Here is a 24,513-nt window from a genome sequence, read left to right as displayed (position 1 = left end):
AAGGTTGCCCAGCGAGTAACTGTCTGGTGATGTGAAGGTCCACAATCTGGCTACAGAGCTTCCACTCCAAGTTTAAGGATGGGTTGGCTTTACTTTGGGCATTTCTGAGCTTTCCAGTTTCTTAAAATTCTTCTCTGTTGTGAAATTCTAAAGTGGACTCTACCACATTTAGAATTCATGAACTATCTTAATTGTTAAAATCTAGAACTGTCCAAGACGTTTACTACTTTATAGCTAACTCTCAGGGGATTTGCCAAAAATGCCCTATTTGTCATCCTCATTTTATAAAATGATAAAATTAAGGCTCAACTTTGGACTTAGAATCATAATGGTTGCAAATGCCCAACATGTGTCTTTAACTCCTTCACCAGGAGTCCTTGCACAAAATACACAACTTGCCAAAGGGATTTAAGAGTCATAAAAGGATTTAAAAAATCACTTTTCATTTAATGTGCACTGTCATTACTAGTAAAAGTTTATGATTGTTTGTTATCTGTGCATAAGGTATAGCTTTAGAAACTTGTACAAATTCTTTCAAGGTGTTGAGAAGAAACATAGATTAAATAATATTATTGGAACCAGAGATACTTGTTTATAATAAATGAATTCTGGCAACATCAATGACAAGAAGAAGGGGAAAATTTAACTTAATAAGGCTTAGGAGAAATTCAAGATACTAGATCAGAGGTGGGCAAACTTTTTGACTCGAGGGCCACAATGGGTTCTTAAACTGGACCGGAGGGCCAGAACAAAAGCATGGATGGAGTGTTTGTGTGAACTAATATAAATTCAAAGTAAACATCATTACATAAAAGGGTATGGTCTTTTTTTTTTTTTTTTAGTTTTATTCATTTCAAACGGGCCGGATCCGGCCCGCGGGCTGTAGTTTGCCCACGACTGCACTAGATCATTACCCTTTTAGTTGGGGAGATGGGGTCCCTAAGGATAATCTGAAAATCATTTACTATCTTCCCCCAAATATACATGTATACATACATATAACTTCATATAGGACTTCCAACTTTTATTTATCTCAATCTGTACATATCTACATATCTACATGTCTCCCTTTTGAAGTGGCTGTTGATTTTTTGGTTTTTAGTTGGTGGTAGTGCTGGTGAGGTTGATAATATCCTCATCAAAGAGCGCTGGCATTTTGATTTGCTTAGGAATAAGGTGGTCTCTTCTTCCTACATGAGCATCAGCAGTGGGGAGTTTGGGCCCAGGGAGTACTTATAGTGACTCTGAAGCCTAATCATATTTTAAACGGCAGAGATCAAACATTTTGCTCACGTACAAATAAGCCATCCTTTCTTTAGTATTCTATAAATACTTTTTTGGTTTAGAACAGAATGTATAAATACTAAGTTTATTTTAGGTTTTAATGTAGTCCTTAATTCAATTTGAGAATTGCTCATAACTAGGCTCTACTTCACAAAAGCAGAAAAAAAGATTAATCCTCAATCTGTGTTGTTGTGTTAAGGTCCTTAGCTTCATCTATTTTTGTCAGCATCTCTATAACCTCTATAATCCTTTGACTATATTTTATTGCTGTTACCCTCAAAACCAATTACTACTTATTACAGACACAGTGTTATCATTCTGAAATTCTTCTGAACTATGGTGTCTGCATAATGATGTGATGTGGGAGTCATGGAAACCCTTTGTTATTGAGTTTATGGCCAAGAAGATTACTCCAGTGGGGTAACAGTGTGTGCTAGTGTAAAAAAGGAGGGGGGGGGGCGCAGAAAGACAACAGAAAGTGGAACAGGAACACATAGAGGAAGTTGTGCTCAGTGCTGTTTCAGAACAGTCAGGTGTCAGGGCAGTATTGAGCAGAATGCTAAAAGGCATTCGTGTCCACATATTCCCATTCCCCTCTGCTAGGCTTTGGAGCCCATTGGGTTGCTTCCTGTGCTCTTGAGCTTTCCTCCCCATAGGATTATTTTTTTCTTTAGTTTATTGATAAGCTTATGCATTAATATCAATTTCAGAGTTAATTGCCTCATCCCCTCGTTGCTTCAGGTGAATAGAGAAATTCCTAGCATGAATATTAGTAATATTAATTAGGTAACAAATGAGTCCATTTGTGATCATTTGAGTGACATGTCTAAAGGAAAATCATATATATCATCCACTAAAACTACCTTCAAAAGTGGTCTCCCAAATTATTACCCAGTTATAAAAATGCACCCCTGCTCCATTGTTGACCAAATGACATATTTTAATGGGCTTGTGTGATTTTTAGAACTTTAATTAGCTAACACAAAATTAAAACATAACATAAAATTTGAAATGCCATGTAAAAGTTTAGTTTTTGTTCTTTAGAAATAGAAAAACCAGAACTCTGGCAACACCAGGCCTGCCTGCCACCAAAGCTGTAGTTAGCTGGAAGTGTGTGCCACCCTTTGCCTGCACTGCTGTCCTCCAGGCCTCTTCACTCATTGCTGTTCCCTGCCTTAACCCTGTGAGCCCTTGAGTTTGCAACCTCTGCTCCAGAGCTCCATCATAGTCACTTATTGGACTAAAAAAAAGTTGTGAGTTCAGCCCACCTTCTGGAGTAGTATTCAATTACAAGCATATAAAGAGAACAGAGCACTGAACTTGAACCACTGCACTCCATAAGTGGTAGAGAAACATGTGAAAAGAGAGTTTTTTGGCACAGATGACTTAAATGGTGTTAGGTAGATTGCTTGTATTATAGAGAGGGATATGTCTCATTCTTTTATCTTAAGATGTTAACCTGGATCTTGGTTAGATTTATACTTGGTCATATTTTAAGGATCCTCTCACTTTATTTACATAAATAGAGGCCCAATGCACAAAATACGTGCAAGAGTAGCCCTTCGCAGCCCTGGCAGCTGCCTCGATCCTGTGGCTGCAGCCCTGGCTTCGTTCGGAAGATCATCCGGAAGGACATCTGGTCTAATTAGCATATTACACTTTTATTATTATAGATTTTCAACAAGCCAAAATTGATCATTTATAGAATTGAATGGAGGCCAGCTAAGATATTGGGATATAAGTGGCAAAACAAGTCTTTTCCTTGTAAATTAAGGAGGTTTCTGCCTGAGTTACCACCTGAGATATGAAGAGACAAAGGTTTGTCACCTAAGACTGCTGAGACTGAAAATGATAGCAGTAACTTGTCCAGTTCTGAGAATTATATTAGCTAGCTAATTCAGAATATTTTATTAATAGAGTAAACATGAAATAATTTGGGACATTAGACCAGAACATTATGGCATTACTTAAATTACATAGATATTTAATAAGATAGTTTGGGTGTCTACCCTGAATACAATGTTTACACCAGGAACAATATAAGGTATACACTAATGTGACCTGGAATGTTATTGTCCATATTCTACTAATAGGGATGGGAGCCACAACTTTAAACTCACTTTGATTTATTCCTCTGGTCTCCCTTCCTTGTTTCTCATTCTCACTATTTTATAAGGGAAAGCCAGCATGCTAGACTCAAAGATTTAAAATGTCCTCAGAGTTCAATAAAATGGATACCTGTAAATGATTTTAATAGTATCTGGATACTGTAAATATTGCCCAATTACCTATCTCCGGTGTCTGATTTTGAGTTTATTTCTTGTCAGACACAAAACAGAGCAATTCAGAGTAGGTGGAATTTTCCTGTCAGATGCTCAGAGGCAACTTCAGTGGTGCCAGCTTCTGCCCTCAGCAATGTGAGCAAACTTCAAACAGAAATGCACATGAATAGTTAAAGAAAAATGCTGGATCCCACCTGTTGCCTCTTCTGTGAAGTAATATGTCTATAATGTTTATAAATTTTAATAACCCAGACAGGGCTTTTTGTCTTTCAACATTAAATTTATATTATCATAAAGTTTGACTTTTCTGGGCAATGTGTTTTATCCTCTAGTAATTTAGGGAATCTATCCATTCATTAGTGTATGTCCATTGATAAAAGAATGAAAGTATTCTCTTATCAACTAATTACCAGCACATTTATAAAGTTACATGGAAATCTTCCTCTTCAATAGGATGTTTTCTTTATCTGACTGAGGTCTTGATCCGTACTGAGTGCTGGAAGAACATCAACATTTTATTTGTTGATTCTGTGAATTGTTTTTGTATTTTCCTTTTCCTCTGAGATGATAACTGCAATAATGGTTTTAAATGCATCCTTTTGATGGCTTATAATCCCATCAGAATAATAGTTAAATGGACAAAGCCAGCTTGAGAATAGATATGATAGATATCTGAGAATAGATATCTACAAGCCCAATCTTTTAAATTGCTTATAGCTGAAAAGATCAAGTATCACCTGTAAATCGTATGTTTCAGAAACAAGGAATGTATGTTACTGCATGGTCAATTGAGGGGGAAAACCCTACCAAGCAAATGCTTTTTACTCATTGCACTTGAGTTCATGACATACAAGTCCAGAGGTAGAATTTATGGTTTTAGTGGACATTGTCTGGAAGGTATTTTGCCATGGCCCATGGGATTTTGAAGAAGATTTTGGTAGCTTTTTGCTGGGAAAGGGGAAGTAAAAAGAAAGCAGTTTCTATCTGATGAGAAAATCATATGTTCTAAACAGTACTTTGTCACTTCTTTGGTTTCAGTTTACAAGCATTGAGAAAGGAGAAATCCCGAGACGCTGCACGCTCCCGCCGGGGAAAAGAAAATTTTGAGTTCTATGAATTGGCCAAGTTATTGCCTCTTCCTGCAGCCATCACGAGCCAGCTGGACAAGGCGTCCATCATTCGACTTACAATTAGCTATCTGAAAATGAGGGACTTTGCTAACCAGGGGGACCCTCCATGGAACTTGCGAATGGAAGGCCCACCCCCAAACACATCTGTAAAAGGTAGGTTTTAAGCCTCTGGTCATTGTGGCATATGGTGGTCTGTAGCTGTCTTTAAGATGAAATGTTTACCATCATCCTTTCTTCTTTTCCTGCATATCAAATCCTTTAAAGGGATACAAATGTGGAAATCTGAACTCTGCATGAGAAAGACACCGTGTGAAGGTGAAATGAACCTCTTCTATTTCTATTTTCTTTTCAAAAAAATTTGTCAGCCTAAAGTATTCTATCACTTTATATAAGGTTTCGGAGAAATGGGAATGAAATGACTTACGTTAAAGTGCTTCCTGGGTTTAATATAAGTTATGTTAATACATGAAAATTTTTATTGATGGGTGGAGTATGAGAATATTGCTAATGGGTGGAGCTAATATTTTCTGTCTTTAGTCACCAAAGAAAAGAAGTAAACAGAGTCCAACTGTAGCAGGCATTTTGAGCAATGATTTTATTGATTAATAAAAAAATACAAGAAATGTATTAATGTTTCAAGTCTCTATACATATTGCCTAGAAGTTGCAAATATAAACATGTACTTGTCCTCCAAATCTTGGTGCAGTTACCCTTAAATCATTATTTTAAAATTTTAGGCCTTCTTCACTCTGGAAATTAAGAGAGGTATTTCTTGTGTGCTCCTGTAACTCCTAAAAATGTATGGCATTTCTAGTAATTTAGTATGTATGCATATGTTTTTCAATGCATATGTGGTGTTGGTCATTGATTTTTCTAACTTCAAGGGCGTGTCATTCAAAGCATAGGACTTTAGGGATCTCCTAGTTTCTTGTGCCTAACGTAGTTTCTAGACCCTTGATGAGTGTGGGATAAAACTAGATGTTTGGCAGAATTTCAGGCAACCTTCTCTCAGGGAGGAATCAGATTCTTTAGTTAGTGGTGACACCTTGACAGCTACCTTCGGAGAGGGTCCGCGTTCTTGGCTGTTGTAGGAAAGGGGACAGTGGGGAGTGTAACCCTTAGAGGACTTACATTAAAATGAGGGTCAGAAGCAGTGCTGTGTACAGTCCTGTGCTCAGAGGTGTAACCATCTTTGTGCATGTGCATGTGTCAATCCGTTCCTCTCTTTGCCATCACTACTTAGGGTTTGTGTTTCTTATGCTTAGGAGAGAAGGACAATTAGAGTTTAAATTGCAACGTGTTATTTTCCTCTAGAGCAGGGGTTGGCAAACATGCTCTGTAAAGGGCCCTATAGTACATATTTTAGACATTGGGGATTAACTCAACTCTGCCATAGCAGCATGAATTCAGCCATAGACAACAGGGCGTGGCTGTGGCCTATGAAACTGTGCTTACAACGCAGGCAGCTGCCACCCGATTGGCTCACAAGCCATAGTTGCCAGACTCCGGCTCTAGAATGTAAGACTGATGTTCAAAGCTTGAGCAGAACATACAATACAATAGCTCTCAAGGGCAAGATGTGAGGTTAAGACAGCAGAGAACAAACCAGCCAAGGCACATCTATGCTGTCCTTTCACAGCCCTCTGACCTGAGAATGTAGGTGTCAACTTGGCCACACAACAGTCCATGTTCCAGAGGCTAAAGTTGTAGGGAACTTTCCCAGGCTGAAGACCGGGAATATAGTAATCCTGGTAAGTATTTACTGTATACAGAAGAGCTTAGTCAGTAGGCTGTCTTCATGTTTATTCCAAATCATGCAAGATGGAAGGATAAGTGCAAAAGCTTTTAAATCACACAATGTACAAAATGTTATTATTAAATTTTAAATATGTTGCTTGAGGGAGTGGACTTATATTAAGTTGTTTAGGATAATCATCTTCTCCTTTATTTCCATTTTTCTTTGAAGTAGTTTATAGGGTTTTTTTTGTGGTGGCAGTAGCTACCAAAGTAGAAAAATCCAATGGTTCCCTTGTCTGTCCATTCTTCTATTTTGTGATAGCCCTGCTTACTCTTGGAATCATGGCCTTTTAGAGATTCAGAATTATAGGGCACATAGAACCATGCCTTCATTTTACAGGTGAGGGGAATGATGTAGAAAGGGTTTACAGTTGAGTGTTCACAGATCTAAAACTAGAATTCCTTTTTTTTTTTGCCTTTCTGTCTAAGTGTTCTTCTATCATATCACATTCATTTCCAAAGATGATACTTAATTTGTATCACCATCTTCAAAAATTCCAGGTGAGAATTCTTTCAGTTTCAGAGTGTGACTAATTCATTTGGGCTTTGTGGCCTTCAATCAACTCAACTCTCTCACTACTTATTGTGATAAAGATGGAGGGGCGGGGCGAGCAGACATGGTCTCTGCCCTCATGGGTTTCAGTCTGAGGAAGGACATGGCGATGTCAGTGAGAAAAACAAGGAGGCTGGGATGGATGTTTAGGAGCCTGGAAGGAGATCACAGATTTTATTATTGTAAACTTTCCATCGGCTTTTGGCAGAGAATCCATGTTGTAACATGTTGTTCCCACTATTAGTAAACCGGTGAGAGGCTAAAGCTGTAGTTGTGAGCATAGTGGCTCTGTACTACTTACCCCGATTCTCAGAAGTTGGGAGGAATGAAAAATGCAATGGGCACTTTCTATAAACTGGTACACAGTATATGTATATTTTATTGCTTTACTCTAGTTCTTTAATGCAAACCTGCTACTCATACTGATCAAAGATTCATGGAACCACATCAAAGAAACTCGTTTTAATTTATTAAGGTCTTCTATGTTGTGCCCTTGAAGAAGTTCATATGGATAAACCAGCTTATATAAATAGCCTGTAGCATCTTGGGAAGTGCAGTTCATAATCCAACAATAAAACAATACACATTATACTTGATGCTTCTCCAAGCAGTCTCTTGAGTAAACCTAAAGGCATTTGGAAATTTATATGAGAAGGACTTACACATCGTAGGCCACATTTTAAAAAATGTGGTGAGTTATCCATGTTAATAATTAAATTTCAGAGCTTAAATTTGTCACCCCAACTATATAGACATTTAATCATTTTAATTTACTGCTTCAGAAAGGTCCTTCACTCTGCCCTGTTCATCTCATCTTTTCTTAAAAGTCTATAAAGGTTGATGAGTTTTTTTTGTGATGCCCATTGTGTACAGATTATTTACAAGTTATGCTTGCAGAAAGAACACCCAGGTGACAGTGTGTAATATGTTCTGAGTCAATTACTTCGTGGAAATGATATGTTAAGCAATTGGAAGGTAACAGATAGTTTTTTCCATTATTTTAGAAATATCTGTATTGCTATAATACAGATCAAATCTACAATGAATATAATGCATTATTCAAGAAATGACCAGGCATTCTCAGCAGTGTTTCAGCTAAATAACTGATGATTGTAACCTTTAAAGAAATCTCATTGTGATGACTGTTGGTAAATCACTTCCCCATTCATAGTAATCTCTATTTAGAGGCTATCTGGAAACCATTATATCTTTTATTAATCTTAAAAGCAATAGCTGCTGATTTGACATTTGCTAAAACTAGATAAATTTTTCGTCTTTCTAATATCTCAGACTTCAGTCAATTTTTGGAGTCTATCTGCTGCAACTCTATCAATTCAGGAATATTTACCACTCTAGGCATACGTTTTATTTTAATTTCAACATTGAAGCTTTTGAACAGTTTGCCTATGTGTGTGACAGGCAACAATGCTAAAATACTGTCTGTAAAGTACAAGACATTTTTAGCTTTTGGAAGGAAACAGTTGCAAAATATGCAAGACAGTTGGTGCTTAAAATCACCTGAGCACATTAGGAAAGAGCTTTACTATTTCCATAGAATTTCTCTTCCCTATTTTCAGGCATGTATTTTGAATTAACTGGTAGATTTTTTCTGTAGTTTTTATTTAAGCAACACATGATCTCTCTGTAGCTAAAGACTAGACTGTTACTTAAGCAATGATTTTTAATGGGTCTCTTAACAATAGTCATGTAGGGTAAGTGAGTATAGGACATTCTTCAGAGTAACACTAAATTACTGTAATGGTTGTCCCAAACTTAGATAGCATTTTTTAAAAAAATGGTTCTGCTTCCATAGAAGGTAGAGATTCCAAGACTATCCAAGTTGGAGGTCTTCTTGGTCTCAGCAGCTCTAAGGTCTTCCAGCCTCTGTTATGGCATTTTACTGTGTGCATTTATGTCTGCCGGGTGACATTCGTGTTGAGATCAAGTATCTTATTCCTGATTATCTCAGAGAGAAGGCGGGTCTGGGTGGGTGGTAGGAAGAGATTAAACCAAAGAACTTTGTGTGCATATATGCTAACCCCATGGGACACAGACAATAGTGTGGTGAAGGCCTGGGGTGGGGGCAGGAGCAGGATAGAAGGGGTCAGTGAGGGGGAGGGGGGAAGGGTACATATGTAATAGTTTCAACAATAAAGATTTTTTTAAAAGAAAGAAAACGTGAAATGAAGGTCTTAGACTCAGAACATGGCATGTATGTCAGCTTGTGTGATTCTTTTTGTTGTTGTTGTTACGCAGGCAAATGGTAGAGCTCAGGATGAACCCTTGGTTCTGAACAGAAGTTCCCTGTAGGGCGAGGGGAGTAGGACCGGAGGTGGAGACTTGCTTCTTGCTTGGTTCCTATTCTCACCGCTGTCACTCTCAGTACACAGAGGGCCTGACTCTCTGCTCTAGTCTCCAGTTCCTTTGGCCTCCATCCAAAGTCAGTGGTGGCCCCAAATGGAAATGGAAGAATCCAAAATCTGAGCTGCTCGTGTTCCTTTCTGCTTGTTCCGGTAGCCAGTGCCAGGTGTTAGCATCTGATGCAATATAATTGCCTTTTTTTAGGTTTGCTTACGAGAAAGGTTTTTTCAGATCTTTCTAGTGAAGTTATGCCTTCTGGAAGAAGTTAATTACGAACTTACCGTTTACTTTTATTGTACATCGTGTTTGAACAAGCAATGCTTACAGCACCACACGTTCGTGGGATCGTCGTTTCTGACACGGGGCGGGAAGGGCTTTCTGACAAATGTGGGTCTTAAGGGTGGCAGAGTAAGTGTCTGAGACTCTAATTCTGTGAAGTTTCACCTTTTATCAGCAAAACCTTAGATTTCTACAAAGGGATACTGTAGTCCACCTTCAGCATGAAGAATACTAGAAAGCATTGCTGGTTTTTTGCTACATGCCACTGACAAACAGTTTGATGGGTCCCCGTGTGTTCAGTGCGTTGGGCACTGTTGAGCATCCAGAATTACCTCAACTCCAAACACTGACTCAAGGAAAGGATACCTGTGAGAGTGATGGCTGAGAGCATGTGACGACCCAGCCAGGGCTACAAGCAGTTTCCACATCTCAGTAGCCTGCCACAGAACTTTACTCCTCCTGTAGCTGGAGTTAGTCTGTGGCTTGGCAGATCTAGACTGGGAAGACCTGGGTGGTTCTACTTCTCACCACAGTCTGGCTGGGCTTGCCTCCTTGCTGAGAGTTTAGCTCAGGTCTGCCCCCCAGTCAAGGGGCAGCCAGATATTTGGGAAAAGCTCTTTCCATGGTGATGGCAGAGGTGTACGAGTGGTGTGCAAAAAACAGATAAAAAGGAGGAATATATTAAACTTTAATTTAATGCTGTAAGCATTGAATGATATTTGGTTTGCAAATCTCCCCCTCCTCCCCTCCTCCTCCCTCTCCCCTCCCTCTCCTCCTCCTTCCCATCCTCCTCCCCTCCCAGTCCCCTCCCCTTCACCTGCCTTCTTCTCCCCCTCCTCCTCCTCCTCCTCCTCCTCCTCCTCCTCCTCCTCCTCCTCCTTCTTCTTCTTTTCTCCCTTTCCTCTCCTCTCCTCTCCTCTCCTCTCCTCTCCTCTCCTCTCCTCTCCTCTCCTCTCCTCTCCTCTCCTCTTCTCTCCTCTCCTCTCCTCCTATAAAATGGCAAATTGTACACAAGTAGAGTTTTTTATACTTGGATTCAAATGGGGTCCAAGAATGCACTGCCCTTTGTGAGCCTCTGTGCTGTGGCTGTCATGGGGAACTTTGGCATGATTGTAATTATCATGGTGGATCACACCTCCATACCCCAATGTACACCTTCTTCCAGTGCCTTTCCGTTTGGACATCTGCTACGCTTGCACAGTTGCACCCAGGCCTCTGGTGAACTGCCCTGAAGAGGGTCATACTCTTCCCTTCGAGGGCATGCTGCTCAGTCCCCCCATCTCTTCTCTGTGTCACAAGCACATTCCTGGCTTCCATGCCTACAACGTCTCTGTTGCCATCTGTAACCCTCTGCTGTTTCCTGTGAGCATTTCTCATCAGCTCTGTGTACTGTTAGCGTCAGGCTCCTATCTGTGGGGCTTAGTGAATGCCATCAACTCACACAACCATGACCTTTGGGTTGCCCTTCTGTGAGTTCAGCGAGGTCAGTGACTTTTTCTGTGATGTCCCTCTCATGTTCAGATACTGTCATAAACGAATTGATCCTTCCAAAAGAAAACCCCCCAAAACACCCATAACATTTCTTAAGGAAATTTTTGTGGAAATATGGACAAAGAGGTGTCTGTGTACCCTTTTGTATTCTAGATCAGGATTTATTAATTTGTCCTTTTCTCCCCTGTCATCTCCTTTTCTTCTGGCAATAGTGAATACCTCACCGAACATTTATGCCTTAGTCCATGCCATCATCAGCCTTTTTCCTTCTTTCAGGTTTGCTGAACTCCTGTTCATCATTTAAAAACCAACTCAGATATAATATTCTCATGTAGATCTTCTCTTCTTCCCAAAAATGTTAAGTCACTTTTTCTATAGATTACTAATAAGTCTTATATTGCTTTATTATGAATTCATAATTATTTTTATATACCCATTTCTATACTTCGATTAGGAGCTATTGGAGGGAACCACCTGAGTCATATTATACATGTTTATATTTCCATGTTCAGTACCCAGGGAAAGAAGTATCTAATCATGTTTTTAAACTGAATTGTATAGAATTGGTTTGTATCTTCAAGTTGCATTAGCAGAGCTGATGCTGATGAGAGCTAAGGGTGGGTCTAAGTTATAGGCTAGGAAGAAGAAAGAAAGAGTAAAAATAAATGGAAGACAAATGATGGGAATAGTGTGAAACCATTAGGAAAATAAACAGTGTATGGATTAGGAGCTAGGAGGATGAGTGCCAGCCCCTGCCCTGTAATGGTCTCCCTTCCCCACATGTTTCTCTCATGTAACATACAGGCAGAGTAATTGAAAGTTAAAAGCAAGAGTCTCAAGAAACCCATAGGGTCTTGTGTTTATAAATTCAGTTCCATTCAACAAATGTCTGAGTTCCTTCTCTTAGTCAATCCTCCGAGTGCTCTGCTGAATACTGTGGGGGCATATACAGAGAGTATAAGGCACAATCCTGGCCTTGGACGTATTTACCATTCATTGAGAAATAAGTGTGAAGGACAAAAGGGAAAGATAGAAGGTGAGAGCCTTTGATAAAATTAAATATACCCTGTGATGTGAATTATAATGCCCCCTCTAGACCTCAGTTTCCTTGTTTGGATTTTCTTTTTGACAGTGATTCTGGTCTCTAATTCAGAACCCCAATTCCTTTCCAAGGATTTTGCAGTTCTTGTCTCAGATTAGCCTCTCTTGAGACTATTGGGTTTCTTGAAGCTGTTGATTAATAATTTCAAAAGCCACATGCTCTAACTCAAGCAAGTCAAACTCGCGGCCCATGGGCTGCATGCGGCCCACAATGAATATTTCTGCGGCCCAGGCAATATAACGGTATGTAAGAAACATTTTAATAAAAATTTCATAACTTAATTTTTACAATGTCCTCTTATACATAATTATTAATATCAATCGATGAGAGAGAAACATCGATCAGCTGCCTCCTGCACATCTCCTACTGGGGATGTGCCCGCAACCCATCAAGCAAGTCAAACTCGCGGCCCATGGGCTGCATGCGGCCCACAATGAATATTTCCACTGAGCCAAACCGGTTTCGGCTGTAAGAAACATTTTAATAAAAATTTCATAACTTAATTTTTACAATGTCCTCTTATACATAATTATTAATATCAAACTACAACGTTCACTAATGACTGATTACTATAATCGTGTTGCATTCATTTTTCTTAGGCGCCTTATGTGCAGGCGCACCATTTCTCTCCACTAATACCAGCAGCGAGTATTTTAGCAGCCAATCATCATGTCATTAGTCTTGTACCAACTTGTTTGATGTGCGCAACAGGAAATATTTTACCTTCGGAGAACAAGAAAAATAGGTTTATTTGCATTACGTTTATTAATTTGTGCAGTTACTCAGTGTCTGGTAAGTTAATGTTCAAGAAAAAATATTAATTTTTATTAAAATGTTCTATTATTTTATGTTAACAATTACTCATTTATTTCAGCCCTTTGTATTCAGCATGTCTCTATTGAAATAAACCTACATTTCTATGAAAATTGAAGCTTTTGTTTACTTGCGGCCCACATAAACAAACCTCGTTTATTTCGCCCGTGTTAGCCTTTGAGTTTGACATGCTTGCTCTAACTCTACATAATCTATACTAATTTCTGTTTTCCTTCTCTTTTGCTTATTAACCCTCTATAGAAAAGGTATCGTGTCTCCCTTGTGCTAGGTCAAAAATATGTGATAAAGTGGCTTCTTTTAAAAACTTTTATCTGTTGATTATGAAAATTTCCGTATATGCAATCATTATAAAAGAGAGGAAAGAAGACATCACACAATGAAGTTTTAAATTAAAAAGTCAAATACCAAATATATGATACAGACACAATTTAAATTTAGAAATTCAGATATTGCTTTTACTCTCAACAAACTTTGGGGAACATCCTTACATTCTGTTTCACATCCGACTTATTTTAAGACGTCTACCAGTTCTTGGTAGTGTAACATGTTCGTCCTGGCATCCTGCGGCATTGCATTATACTACATTCTACTCACTTACTGAGGACTTCCATGTGTATGCGCTCTGTTCGTTAGGGCTAGAATTCTTTAACGTGCTTCGGTTAGTCCTATCACCTCTGGCAAAGCACAATATATAGTTTCAGCACTCTGCAGATAACAATATTTCATGGGCACAGCAAAGAAGGAGTCACCTCTGACTGCTTTATATGATGGAAATTGCACTGTGGCTTTAATTTTCAGAAACAGCTTTCTAGATACTGTGCATAAGTCTTAGCTGTGCCTTAATAAACATGTGGCGACCTCCACCTGTAAAACTGATGTGGCTTTGAATACTGATTGACTGCAACTTGTCACATCCTCTCTGGGTCCATAGTATGTCTGCGAATGTCAGAGCCTGGGCAGGGAAAGAAGGCCGACAGAATTTTCGGTTTAAAGATCTTACAGATCATCTTGCTATTATGTTGAGAAAAATGGTATAGAGAAAAGTTTAGTGACACAAAGTCAGTAACAGACGTGGGACTGGAATTAGGGCTTTTGGGATCCCAGTTCAGCACATTTCACTCCATAATAAAGAGAGATTTCTGTGTTCAGCACGTGTCCTCAGCTGCTCATCGGTATCCCCCTTTCCCATTTACATTTTACGTAAATGTATGTGCTTATACATGGCTCATGTGTACAGACCAACCCATTTTAGATCTAATGTTACCATTGTATTCAAATTAAGAAGACATTTTTAGGCCACTCAAAAGCTAAGGTATTATAATGCAACAAAAGAATCATTCTTTAATGTTTTTTTGCTAATCCTCACCTGAGGATATTTTTTCATTGATTTTTAGAGAGTGGAAGGGGAGGAGAGGGGAGACAGAGAGAGAGAGAAACATTGATGTGAGAAAGACACATCAAATGATTGCCTCCCCCCCACACACCGGGCCAGGGAGCCTGCAACCGAGGCACGTGCCCTTGACCAGAGCCAAACCCAGCACCCTTCAGTCCATGAGCCGATGCTGTAGCCACTAGAGCAATAATATATTTTTAAAAGGCCTAAATGCTAACATTAGGGTAAGCTGGGTGAAGAGTATTATAGAAACTTTGCAGCTATCCAATAATCCAAAATTCTTCCAAAATAACAAGGCTATTTTTGAAAAAGCACTACTTTACTCTAATGACAGAAACATAAGGAAAACAAACCTCTGTCCAATGGAAACATGTTCTGTCCCAGTTTCCTGCATTTCCTACTGGTCAGTGTTGAGTCCTCATAGGCTCAATATAACGTGTTGATTGTATTGAATAAGAAATGTGATTGACTGACAATTACAATATCAATTAGGATAGGGGAGAAAGAAAATTGCTTCAACTGTCTGTGTAACGTTTTCTTAAACACTTTATAAATTACCTAGTTCTATCAGTAATCAGGTAAGCACAGGTGCACCCTGGTGTTCTCGCTCCTGTCTTCACTAAAAGTCAAGGCTACTGCCATACTGTCTGTTCTTCTGACCCTGGTCAAGCGTTGCCTAAAAGGGAAGTCAGTTAGCCAAGACAAGGACTGGGTGCAGGGCTGTAGAACAGGGGTCAGCGAGCTTTTTCTGTAAAGAACCAGATAGTAGATAATTTAGCCTGTGTGGGCCGTTTAGTCTCTGCTGCAACTACTCAGTCTGTTGTTATAGCATAAAAGCAGCCATGGACAATTCATCACTGAGTGAGTATGGCTGTATTTCAATAAAACTTTATTTGTAGATGCTTAAATCTAGTTATGACATGTCACAGAATAGTCTCACACGTTATTTTTTAACTGTTTAAAATATTTAAAAATCTTAGCTTATGGGTTGTATAGAAACAACTGGTACTTTGCCAACCCCTGTTAAGAGCATTAGAACTGGAAAGGACTTAAGTACAGTTTTATAGCCAATTGTGTTGAGAACCACCCTACTATACTGTAACAGGTTAAGTCTTGGGTTTGTTTTAAAGGCATAGCAATAACAATGAATGGCTGGTCAGGTATTTATTTTATCATCTTCAGAGCTGTGTGTTCATATAATCTTTTTACTATAATGGCCAGCATATCTAAATTGCATATGTTACAAGGTTTTCATGGATGTACATTATTTCCTACATTGTATATTTGCTGAAAATGAAATGTACAGTCATGTAAAGTTATTGGCACTGTCTGGCTTATTGTTTTGCCTGCTGTCTCAAGTTAATGTAGCAAGTGACCCAAACTAAGGCAAGTTAAATAGTCGTCTTTAGCTTCAAGATCTTATGAAAGAAAAACATGATCAAAGCTTTGTCTACACAGGACTATTGTTTGGTCATTTTTACTTAACTAATCAAATAACTGGTTAGTTCAATTAAATAATTATTTTGATTTGTTTTTTGACATAATTTGTTAGTTTTCTTTCTTATTCAATTGGTGTAAGGCATGATATAGCTGTAATCATCACAAAATAATCCTTAGAAGAAAGAAATGTGAGATTTGTGTATCAAGAATCTAATGTTATTAACAGCACTAGAGGCCCGATGCACAAAGATTCATGCAAGAATAGGCCTTCACTCCGGCCCAGAGCTGCCTTTCCTCCTTCGCTCTGGCCTGGAGCCACCTTTCCACCTTTGCTCCAGCCCAGAGCCGCCTTCCACCTCTCGTCTTGTTGTGTCAATTTGCATATTCCCTCCTTATTGGCTGGCTGTGGGTGCTGCCATCTTTGTTGTGGAGTTATGGTCAATTTGCATATTCCATCTTTATTAGATAGGATTAGAATGAATGCATTGGCAAAGCGGAACTAATCAATTGTAGGTAGAAATGAACATATCTCTGAAATCATTTGTACATAATGTAAAGATATGTAGTACAGTTTAATTTTCACAATGTAATTAAAGTTGTTACTAAAAGAACAAACCCAGTCACTAAGACATCACTATTGTGGTCTTCTGCCATTGTCCATTGAGATCTGTCAATCACTAGGTGTTGAGTGAGTGCTCCTTCAGGGTGAATATGACTGTAGTAAGAGATTGGGGGGGGGAACCCTGAAATTCATGAGTTCATAGTTATAACTACCCACAGCTCTACAGACTTAATTTTTTTTTCAGGAATGTTTTATAATTAAAGCCCATCATTCATATATAATTTTACAGTTTGGGAAATAAGGCTGCGTTGAATATCAGCACTGATGATGAAAACAGACTGTGTACACAGTTTGGGTTTTATATAAATACTTTAAAATATTGGCTTTCTTCTATTAAAAATAGATGAATAGTATCCAGGTTTTTACCAGAATCTGAGCATAAAAGCAAACTTGCTCTCATTTTCCATTTTGAAAAGATACGTGAGGATTACATAGCAAAATGCAGTACATTCTAGAGGTACGAAGAAAACGGAGGTAGATGCAGGTCAGCCTCGCTTTGGGCACACTCAGGGACTTTTGTAAAGTGGTGCAGTAATGTTTGCTTAGCTGACACCTGACCTCATATCGGTTTCATTGTGTCTCCTGTGGATACTGAGCTCCTAAAGTTGCAGAAAAATCTGTATCAAGTTGCTCGGTCTATGCTATTTTGTGAGTTATACCTGGCAGGCGATCAGATTGAACCTTCTTGTGAGTCACTAAATGTTTTGCTATATGAACATCTGCTTTTGGAAAAGTTAAATAGTAACTTTACTGAGATTAGAAAAGGTGACTCTTGCAGGGAGTTCTAACAACTCATAATAAAGGTGTGGTTCATGTTAAGAAGGCCAATGAAGGCAGAAAAATGTATGCACTCAATGTAAGCTAATCGCCCCAGTCATTTTAATGTGTCCTCAGAATGCCTTGTTCGTAGCAAGGTGTTGGCCAGCGAAGTTGGACACTCCTGAGATCAAATCTTTGTGTGTACAAGTAACATCTCTTTGGGCTCAATTTTCTTTTGGGGGAAAAAGGAACTTTGGGGCCTGAGTAAGCCTTGCACTGAAGGAAGCCTAGATTCTATTGGGAGGCTTAGGTTCACATTGGAACAACCAAAGGTACGTTAGAATTCCCTGTTTATGGTTTTTAGCACATTAGAATTAAGTCTTTTTTTTCCTGGAAAGATTGTATTGAAAAAATGATGTTAATCAGAAGGAAGAGATGTTCAATATGAAGTATTTATTTTGAAATACATTTTGGGATTCTGACATGTAAAAATTCTTAACTCATATCATGTGACAGGAATTTTAGAGTGTTTCTTAAATGACACAGGGAATTTGGGAATTGTAAGGCAAGTTAATGTTATTTTAATGCTTACTATAATGAGATATAAAAGTTGATTACACATTATTAATATGTGAGTATTTCATTGAGATGATAAGAAGACAAAAGCACTCTTAAAATAGGCTGTATTCCTAACAAAAGACTGATTTATTGAAACAGTGGGTATAGTTGACATTTTCCTCCTCAGAATTTTGGCTTTATGTATATAATCTTAGAGTAGGTTTTAGGATAACAATTGTTTTTGCCATTAGAGAAGAGGAATGGGTCATATTTATTGTTTCACTTTATTTACCTATTTAGCCTCTAGGTATTTAAATGCTTATTACATTGCATGATTCTATACCAGTCTCTAGGGTGAATGCAAGGAGAAAAAAATAACTGAACCCTCTAGGAGTTTATAATCGAGTGGGAGTGATGCACATTCTCAGAAAATAATACAGTAAGATATTCATGTTGAGAGAGGTCTAAGCAAAGTAATGATCACCGACAGTGGTTAATAGCAAATGGGGAGACCAAGCAGGTAGCCTTTAGACTGGATCTTAGAGATGAGTAGAATTTTACATTGCAGTTTTTCATAGTGAGCTTATTGAATTTATATTAGGCAATTTTAAAATACAGTCTTCTATTATTTTCCAATAAAGTTATCTTATGAAGTTCTATATTCAAATGAATATTTTTTCTGAGTCTTTATTTTAGATACTCATTGGTGTCAGATAATCTTTTATGGATAAACTAGAGGCCTGGTGCATGAAATTTATGCACTAAGGGGGAGGGTCCCTCAGCACAGCCTGTGCCCTCTCACAGTCTGGGAGCCCTTGGGGGATGTCTGACTGATGGCTTATTTGCATATTCCCTCCTTATTGGCCATCAGTCAGACATCCTTAGTGCTGCTGTGGAGGCGGGAGAGGCTCCTATGACTGCCGCTGCTCTCGCCAGCTACTCTCACCTATGGGAGCACACTGACCACCAGCGGGAAGCTCCTGTGTTGAGTGTCTTCCCCCTAATGGTCAATGTGCATCATAGCAATTGGTCATTCTACCATTTGGTCAATTTGCATATTAGCCTTTTATTATATAGGATATAGTTAAAACTGTAAACATAGTGATCACTAAGGAGAATTGTGGTTCCCTCAGATGTTAAGTAAGCTTATGGTTGTTTCTTTCAAAAGAGTATTTTAAGCAGAATATCCAACTGTCATGTAGGGCACAGAATACCTGTGTATATTTCTATTATCTGACCATAATCTCAAGTAACTGAAAATATGAATCATACACCATGCTTATAGACCAAGAGTTGAATCAAATATAGTTTTCTTATATCTTCTCTATAGTATCTTAGCTCTACATAGAGATAGAAGAAAGGCTGGAATGAGGTGTATTTTTAATTTTTGAAATTCTAATGTATATAGAAAATCCCTCCACATCAAACAGCTGAATATAGGAAGGGTTAGAGCAGAAGAGAGGCTACTATTGTGGGCACTTCTCAGTAGAACAGCCAAAGTTCAGGCAAGACACGGGGGCAGTGGCGGAGTGGCGTGTGCACTTGGCACGCGGCTCACACACATCCCACCAAAGCCTATAATTGGGAGGGAAGACTAGACAGCGTGGAAGAGAATGGTTTGTACTTTGATTTCATCTAAATTAGCACAAAGGGAGGGAACAGTTTTGCTTCACATGTGAAGTCAGTCATTTCTTGGGTTGCTAGCTCAATGTTTTAGCGGAACAGCTGTTTGGTACAATGTGGCTTTCTACAAGCAATATTTCTGCTGCTAGGAACGTGGCAGTCTGCCAAAGAGAGTGCCCAGACCAGCCCCTAAACAAAAAAAATCTTTTGTCAACGACTCTAATAATTTGTACAATTCAGGGAAGGGGGGTTGCACAGTCTTTGCAGATGTGCATTTATGATGCTATTTTTAAGCAGAGCAGCATGAAAGAATAGATTCATAGGAATTGTAAGTTGATCATTCATTTCAAGCACTTGGCTTCTGCTCCTGCTAAAATTTCATTCTGAGTAAAGGAAACACAGCCAGCCTTGAAACAGGGGAAGGTAGGGTGTGACAATAAGATGAAATTCTTCATTTTCAAACCTGTGATGCTTGCTCAAAAACAAAAAGCTTTGGGGTCTTATTTTAGCCCCCTGCCGAGGAAATAAGTGCAGTTTTCTGATTCCTTACAGCAGAAACTTGCTATCCTTCAGCACTTTGAGGAAACAAACTCTTAATAAGCCTACATTCTTTTACAGCAGTCCATTCTCTGAAAGTGAGTTTAAGTGCTGAAGGAAATACCAGAAGCATTTACTTAACCAGCGCCAAATTAATACATGTTAATTCTCTGTAGTTTAACCTACATGCAGTATTTTTAGGATAAGACTGCGTCTAGTCTCAAATCTGACCTTTTCACGCTGGTTATCCAAAACCTACAGCAGTAGACTCTGGTTGCTTTGACTCCAGTGACAGAGTTAGGAAAATAAAATAATTTTTTTAAAAATTATAGACCCTTGGGAAAGAACCATCACACTTCTCTTAACAGCAGAGGAATAAATCTGATAGAATCCTGTCTTTTATTTCTATTCAACAATACACTTGATATTTACATGAGATAATTAGACTGCTCTATTAAAATACAAAATCATATTCTTATAATGACATCAGTTAATACAGTCTCATTCAATAAGGTGTTCATAGAGCAAAGATGACGATAGAAGCTTCACTAACTTGATAAGAAGCTTTCTGAGTTGAGATCTTAGTTACTGTTGTATGCTTTTAAAGTAATCCAATGTTTTCTCCTCTGTATAGGTGCAAAAAATGCTCAATTAAATGGAGTTATATGTATTATTAAGTCATTAGTATTTTTGCTGCACTCAGAAATTAATCGCCTATATGTGCTGTCCCCTCATATTTTAACATTTTACATATAGTAATGTAAAAGTACTAACTGTGATGGTGGGAAATTGCGAAAATAGGTTATTTTACTCTCCTAATGAATAAACATTTACAAAATTATTCAGTTGACCTGTTTCATCATATTGTAAGTAGTTATTGAAGTGTTTCCTGAGTTTAATAAGGATTTATAGTGACAATTATACTGCTATTTATGTATGTGTACCCCCCTGTAGAGGGGTACTGCATTTTGTAAAATGACAAGTCCCAGAAAATTGTTTATAAAATGTTCTCTTATAAGTAAATTAATAAAATCACATTTCTTATATATTAGAGAAATACTCTAGGTAAAGGGTATCTGTGGCAATTTGTGTTTTGTGAAAAAAGATTTTTCCCCCCAAAAAAGCAAGTGATGATTTCCCCAAAAATACATTTTACATTTCTGTTTTCAATTTTTAAATTTTCTTAAAGTAAGGAAATGGAAATATAAGTAATAAATTTGGATTACTGACTTGTATCTAACGACAATATATTTTAGAAAAATATTGGGAGGCACAAAATTATCCAATTTGCATTCCCCTTACTTTATTCATACCAGATATTGCTTTAGTGGTTAGAAAAGTACATATTTTTATTGTGCAGTTGGTGAGCTATGATCATATTTTACACTAATGCATTATCTCTTTCAAAAATCATAGAATCAATCTACCAATCTTTATAGTGTACAAAGACATTTTCAGGTATGAATTGGGGAGAAAAACATGCAACAATACTGCACATTCATGGTCACATTTCATACTTTATATCTTCAAAAGATGAGCATCATTTTTCCTTGTGTATTTAGACTTCCTTTTAATTACTCTTGCTCTCTATGTACAAAATATATGTAAGCAAAGAAGGAGTCCAAGCACTCTTTCTTAAAGCGAATTTAGATGCTTTGTATATCGACCAATTTTACCAAATGAAAGTCATTCAGTTTGGCCCATGACATACAAATACTTTACAGGGCCCAGGCCCATTAATATTAGCCTCCATACAAAGAGCAGGAAAGACTGTAAAATTATGTTCTTTAAATTAATATTGTAAAATCCCTACATAGACAACTGGCATGTATATAGTAACAATAGCATCTTATCTTTTCAACCATTAGGCACTGATTGCATTACAACACATTTCTAAGCAATACCCAAAAAATAGATTGAGTGAGGTTGGCAAGTAGATAGTGGCTTAGATTGTGGTGCAGCTGATATCAGCATTGTTGTTAGGGTTAGCACATGAGTAAATTAACTGAACAAGCAGAAAAAAAACCTTCAGAACCCACCCCTAGGCTTTGCTCTAGCCATTACTAACTTGGTTGGCCAAGTGCACTTGGGGAGTAAGGGTGTGCGTGCTTTGAAGGAACTCATCTTCCCAACAGAGCATGTTCTGTTGCTGTGACAATGAACTACAAGCACACACTTACTATTACTTGTAAGTTAAAGCCATATTATGAGGCCGTAATATCATAGTACACTAAAGTTGTTTTTCATGGTTTTTCTTCGTGTGACATACTACGAAATAGTGGGATGCTGGCACAGTGTCAGGTTTATAATCCCCAGACCTTTCGCTTTTGTTTTTTTATTTAAATTCTTTATTGTTTACAGTATTACATGAGTCTCCTTTTCCCCTCATTGACCTCTCCCTGGCCACCCCCACCCCCAGATCTCTTTAGTCCTTTACTGAACTCCCTCTCTGCTTCTGCATTCTACATTGCTCTCTCTTTGGAATTATGTCCCTCGCAAACCTCACCCTTCCTGTGATTAATGAAATTTGATATGTTAGTGAACTCTGAGTTCTCAGACTGTGCTCTTCAGTTACTTCTTGCCTTCCTTCTACTTTGAATATTCTTTTTCCCTTCTCTTTTGGCCCCTTTTCTAAACTATTCCTTTGAGGTTCTACATTTCATGATCTTGTTCAAAGAAACACAGAGCAAAATTGCCATACAGTGGTAACATTTTAAATAACGATTAAGCTATGCTCAGAAGAGCAGCAAGTTCAAATCAGATATTTAAATACAGGTTTCTCAGAGGTCTTAATTTCTCACTTTGGTTTCTAGGGCATGTGGCACTGGACAGTGGACTTGGGGTTGCAGAAAACTCTCCATCCATTGCATTGTATGCCACTTACACCCTGCATGTATAACAAACCTTCTATCCATATTGATCGTATGCGATAGGTCACTGCTGCTATGTTAGTCACCTGATTTGCAGAGCACTAGAACTAATAACCTTTTCAAAAGTTATCAAATTATTACGTATCCTAGACTAATAAAATGTCTTCAGTGATCATTTGTCATTCATTTGATATTTTAATTTCGAATGAGTCTACCTCAAGGATTCCTGATATTTGTTAGTTCTAGTAAGACCACAAATGCCAAACAGTGACATAGTTCAGAAAATTGACCGGCAATGAACCCAGAAGGCTGTAAATTAGCTTTATTTAAAATGACTTTAAAAGAAATGAATGGCCTTTAGCATAATTCTAGACAGAGCAGAATTAGTAGAGATCCAGGAGAAGTCCATCTGTGTTATACGTCCATTTGGGGGTGTGAGGGGATCCGATTAGGTTTCTCATAGTGAAGGAGACAGAGCTCTTGCACGTAAGAGGGCCTGCATTTGGTCGCTAATGATTTCATTTTAATGTCAGCGTTTAGTTTCATACTGATCATTTATACTGACACAAAGGAAGAAAAGAAAACAAGGAACCTGTCATCAATCATTCATTTAATCAAGTAGCAAAAGTAGATAAATAAACATACTGAGTTAATTATTCTTCTGTATATAATGATTGACAATAAAGTTAATTTATGCCTATTTTAACCCTTTAACATTTAAAGCCATTAGAAATAATAGCTATTAGCAGTTAGAGAAAGGATTTGGGGGTGATCTTTTCTTTCCTAAAGCGCCTTAAAGAAATTTCATACTTAAGGTACTTAATTCACTTGAAATCTATTTTGATAAAGAGTTGTAGTTACTGGCATCTGAGCACATTAATTCTGTGCTATCAAATATAATGAAAAACAATTATGCTGGTCTGCCTCTTTTGTATTATTCTTATTCAGACGCTTTGAGAAGACTTTTTTTTAAATGTACGTTTCTGATGCATAAAATGATTTTTAACCAGATAAAAATATGGTGCTAATTCAAATGTGTGTTGGATACAGCACTAATGGAAAGAAGTCTTAGAGATAGCAGAACACTAAAACATATATTTAAGTTAAAAGAGTTCTTGAAAGTTCTAAAAATCTATTTTTTATTTGCCAGCACCTTTCTTCAATTTTCCAGAGAAATTTCTTCTGGTGGCTATTTTGTTGTTGTTGTTGTTGTTGTTGTTGTTGTTGTTAGTCTTCACCCTGAGATATTTTCCCATTGATTTTTAGAGAGAGTGGAAAAGAAGGCAAGAGAGAGAGAGAGAAAAATAGATATAGAGAGAAACATCCATGGGAGGAAGACATATTGATTTCACATGTACCCTGACCAGGCTGGAGATCGAACTTGCATCCCAGGTTTGTGCCGTTGACCTGGAATCAAACCCTTCACCCTTCAATGTGGGGGCCAGTGCACTAACCGCTAGACACCACTGGCCAGGGCTGGTGGCTATTCTTTTTTTAAAAAAAATTTGATGATTACTTTTCTGATACTTTCTATAAACATGTATATGCTTCAGGTGGATGTAAAAGTAAATTTCTAAATTTTTCAAGAAGCAGACTGA

The 24,513-nt window shown here is 38.0% G+C and overlaps 1 protein-coding gene across 1 annotated transcript in view; it reads left to right on the top strand.

The window, feature by feature from the left end:
* The window catches only part of NPAS3 (neuronal PAS domain protein 3), an 869,596-nt gene that overhangs the window by 268,565 nt on the left and 576,518 nt on the right, over positions 1 to 24,513 (top strand). Inside the window, 2 exon segments of the mRNA XM_023751473.1 lie at positions 4,605 to 4,849; positions 4,961 to 5,011. Coding sequence (XP_023607241.1) covers positions 4,605 to 4,849; positions 4,961 to 5,011 — 296 coding nt within the window.

The sequence above is a fragment of the Myotis lucifugus genome, unplaced genomic scaffold, assembly GCF_000147115.1.
Source record: "Myotis lucifugus unplaced genomic scaffold, Myoluc2.0 scaffold_22, whole genome shotgun sequence".
In the NCBI taxonomy this organism is placed as follows: Eukaryota; Metazoa; Chordata; class Mammalia; order Chiroptera; family Vespertilionidae; genus Myotis; species Myotis lucifugus.
The sequence above is the reverse complement of the archived record's forward strand: the minus strand, read 5'-3'. Positions and strand labels throughout refer to the sequence as shown.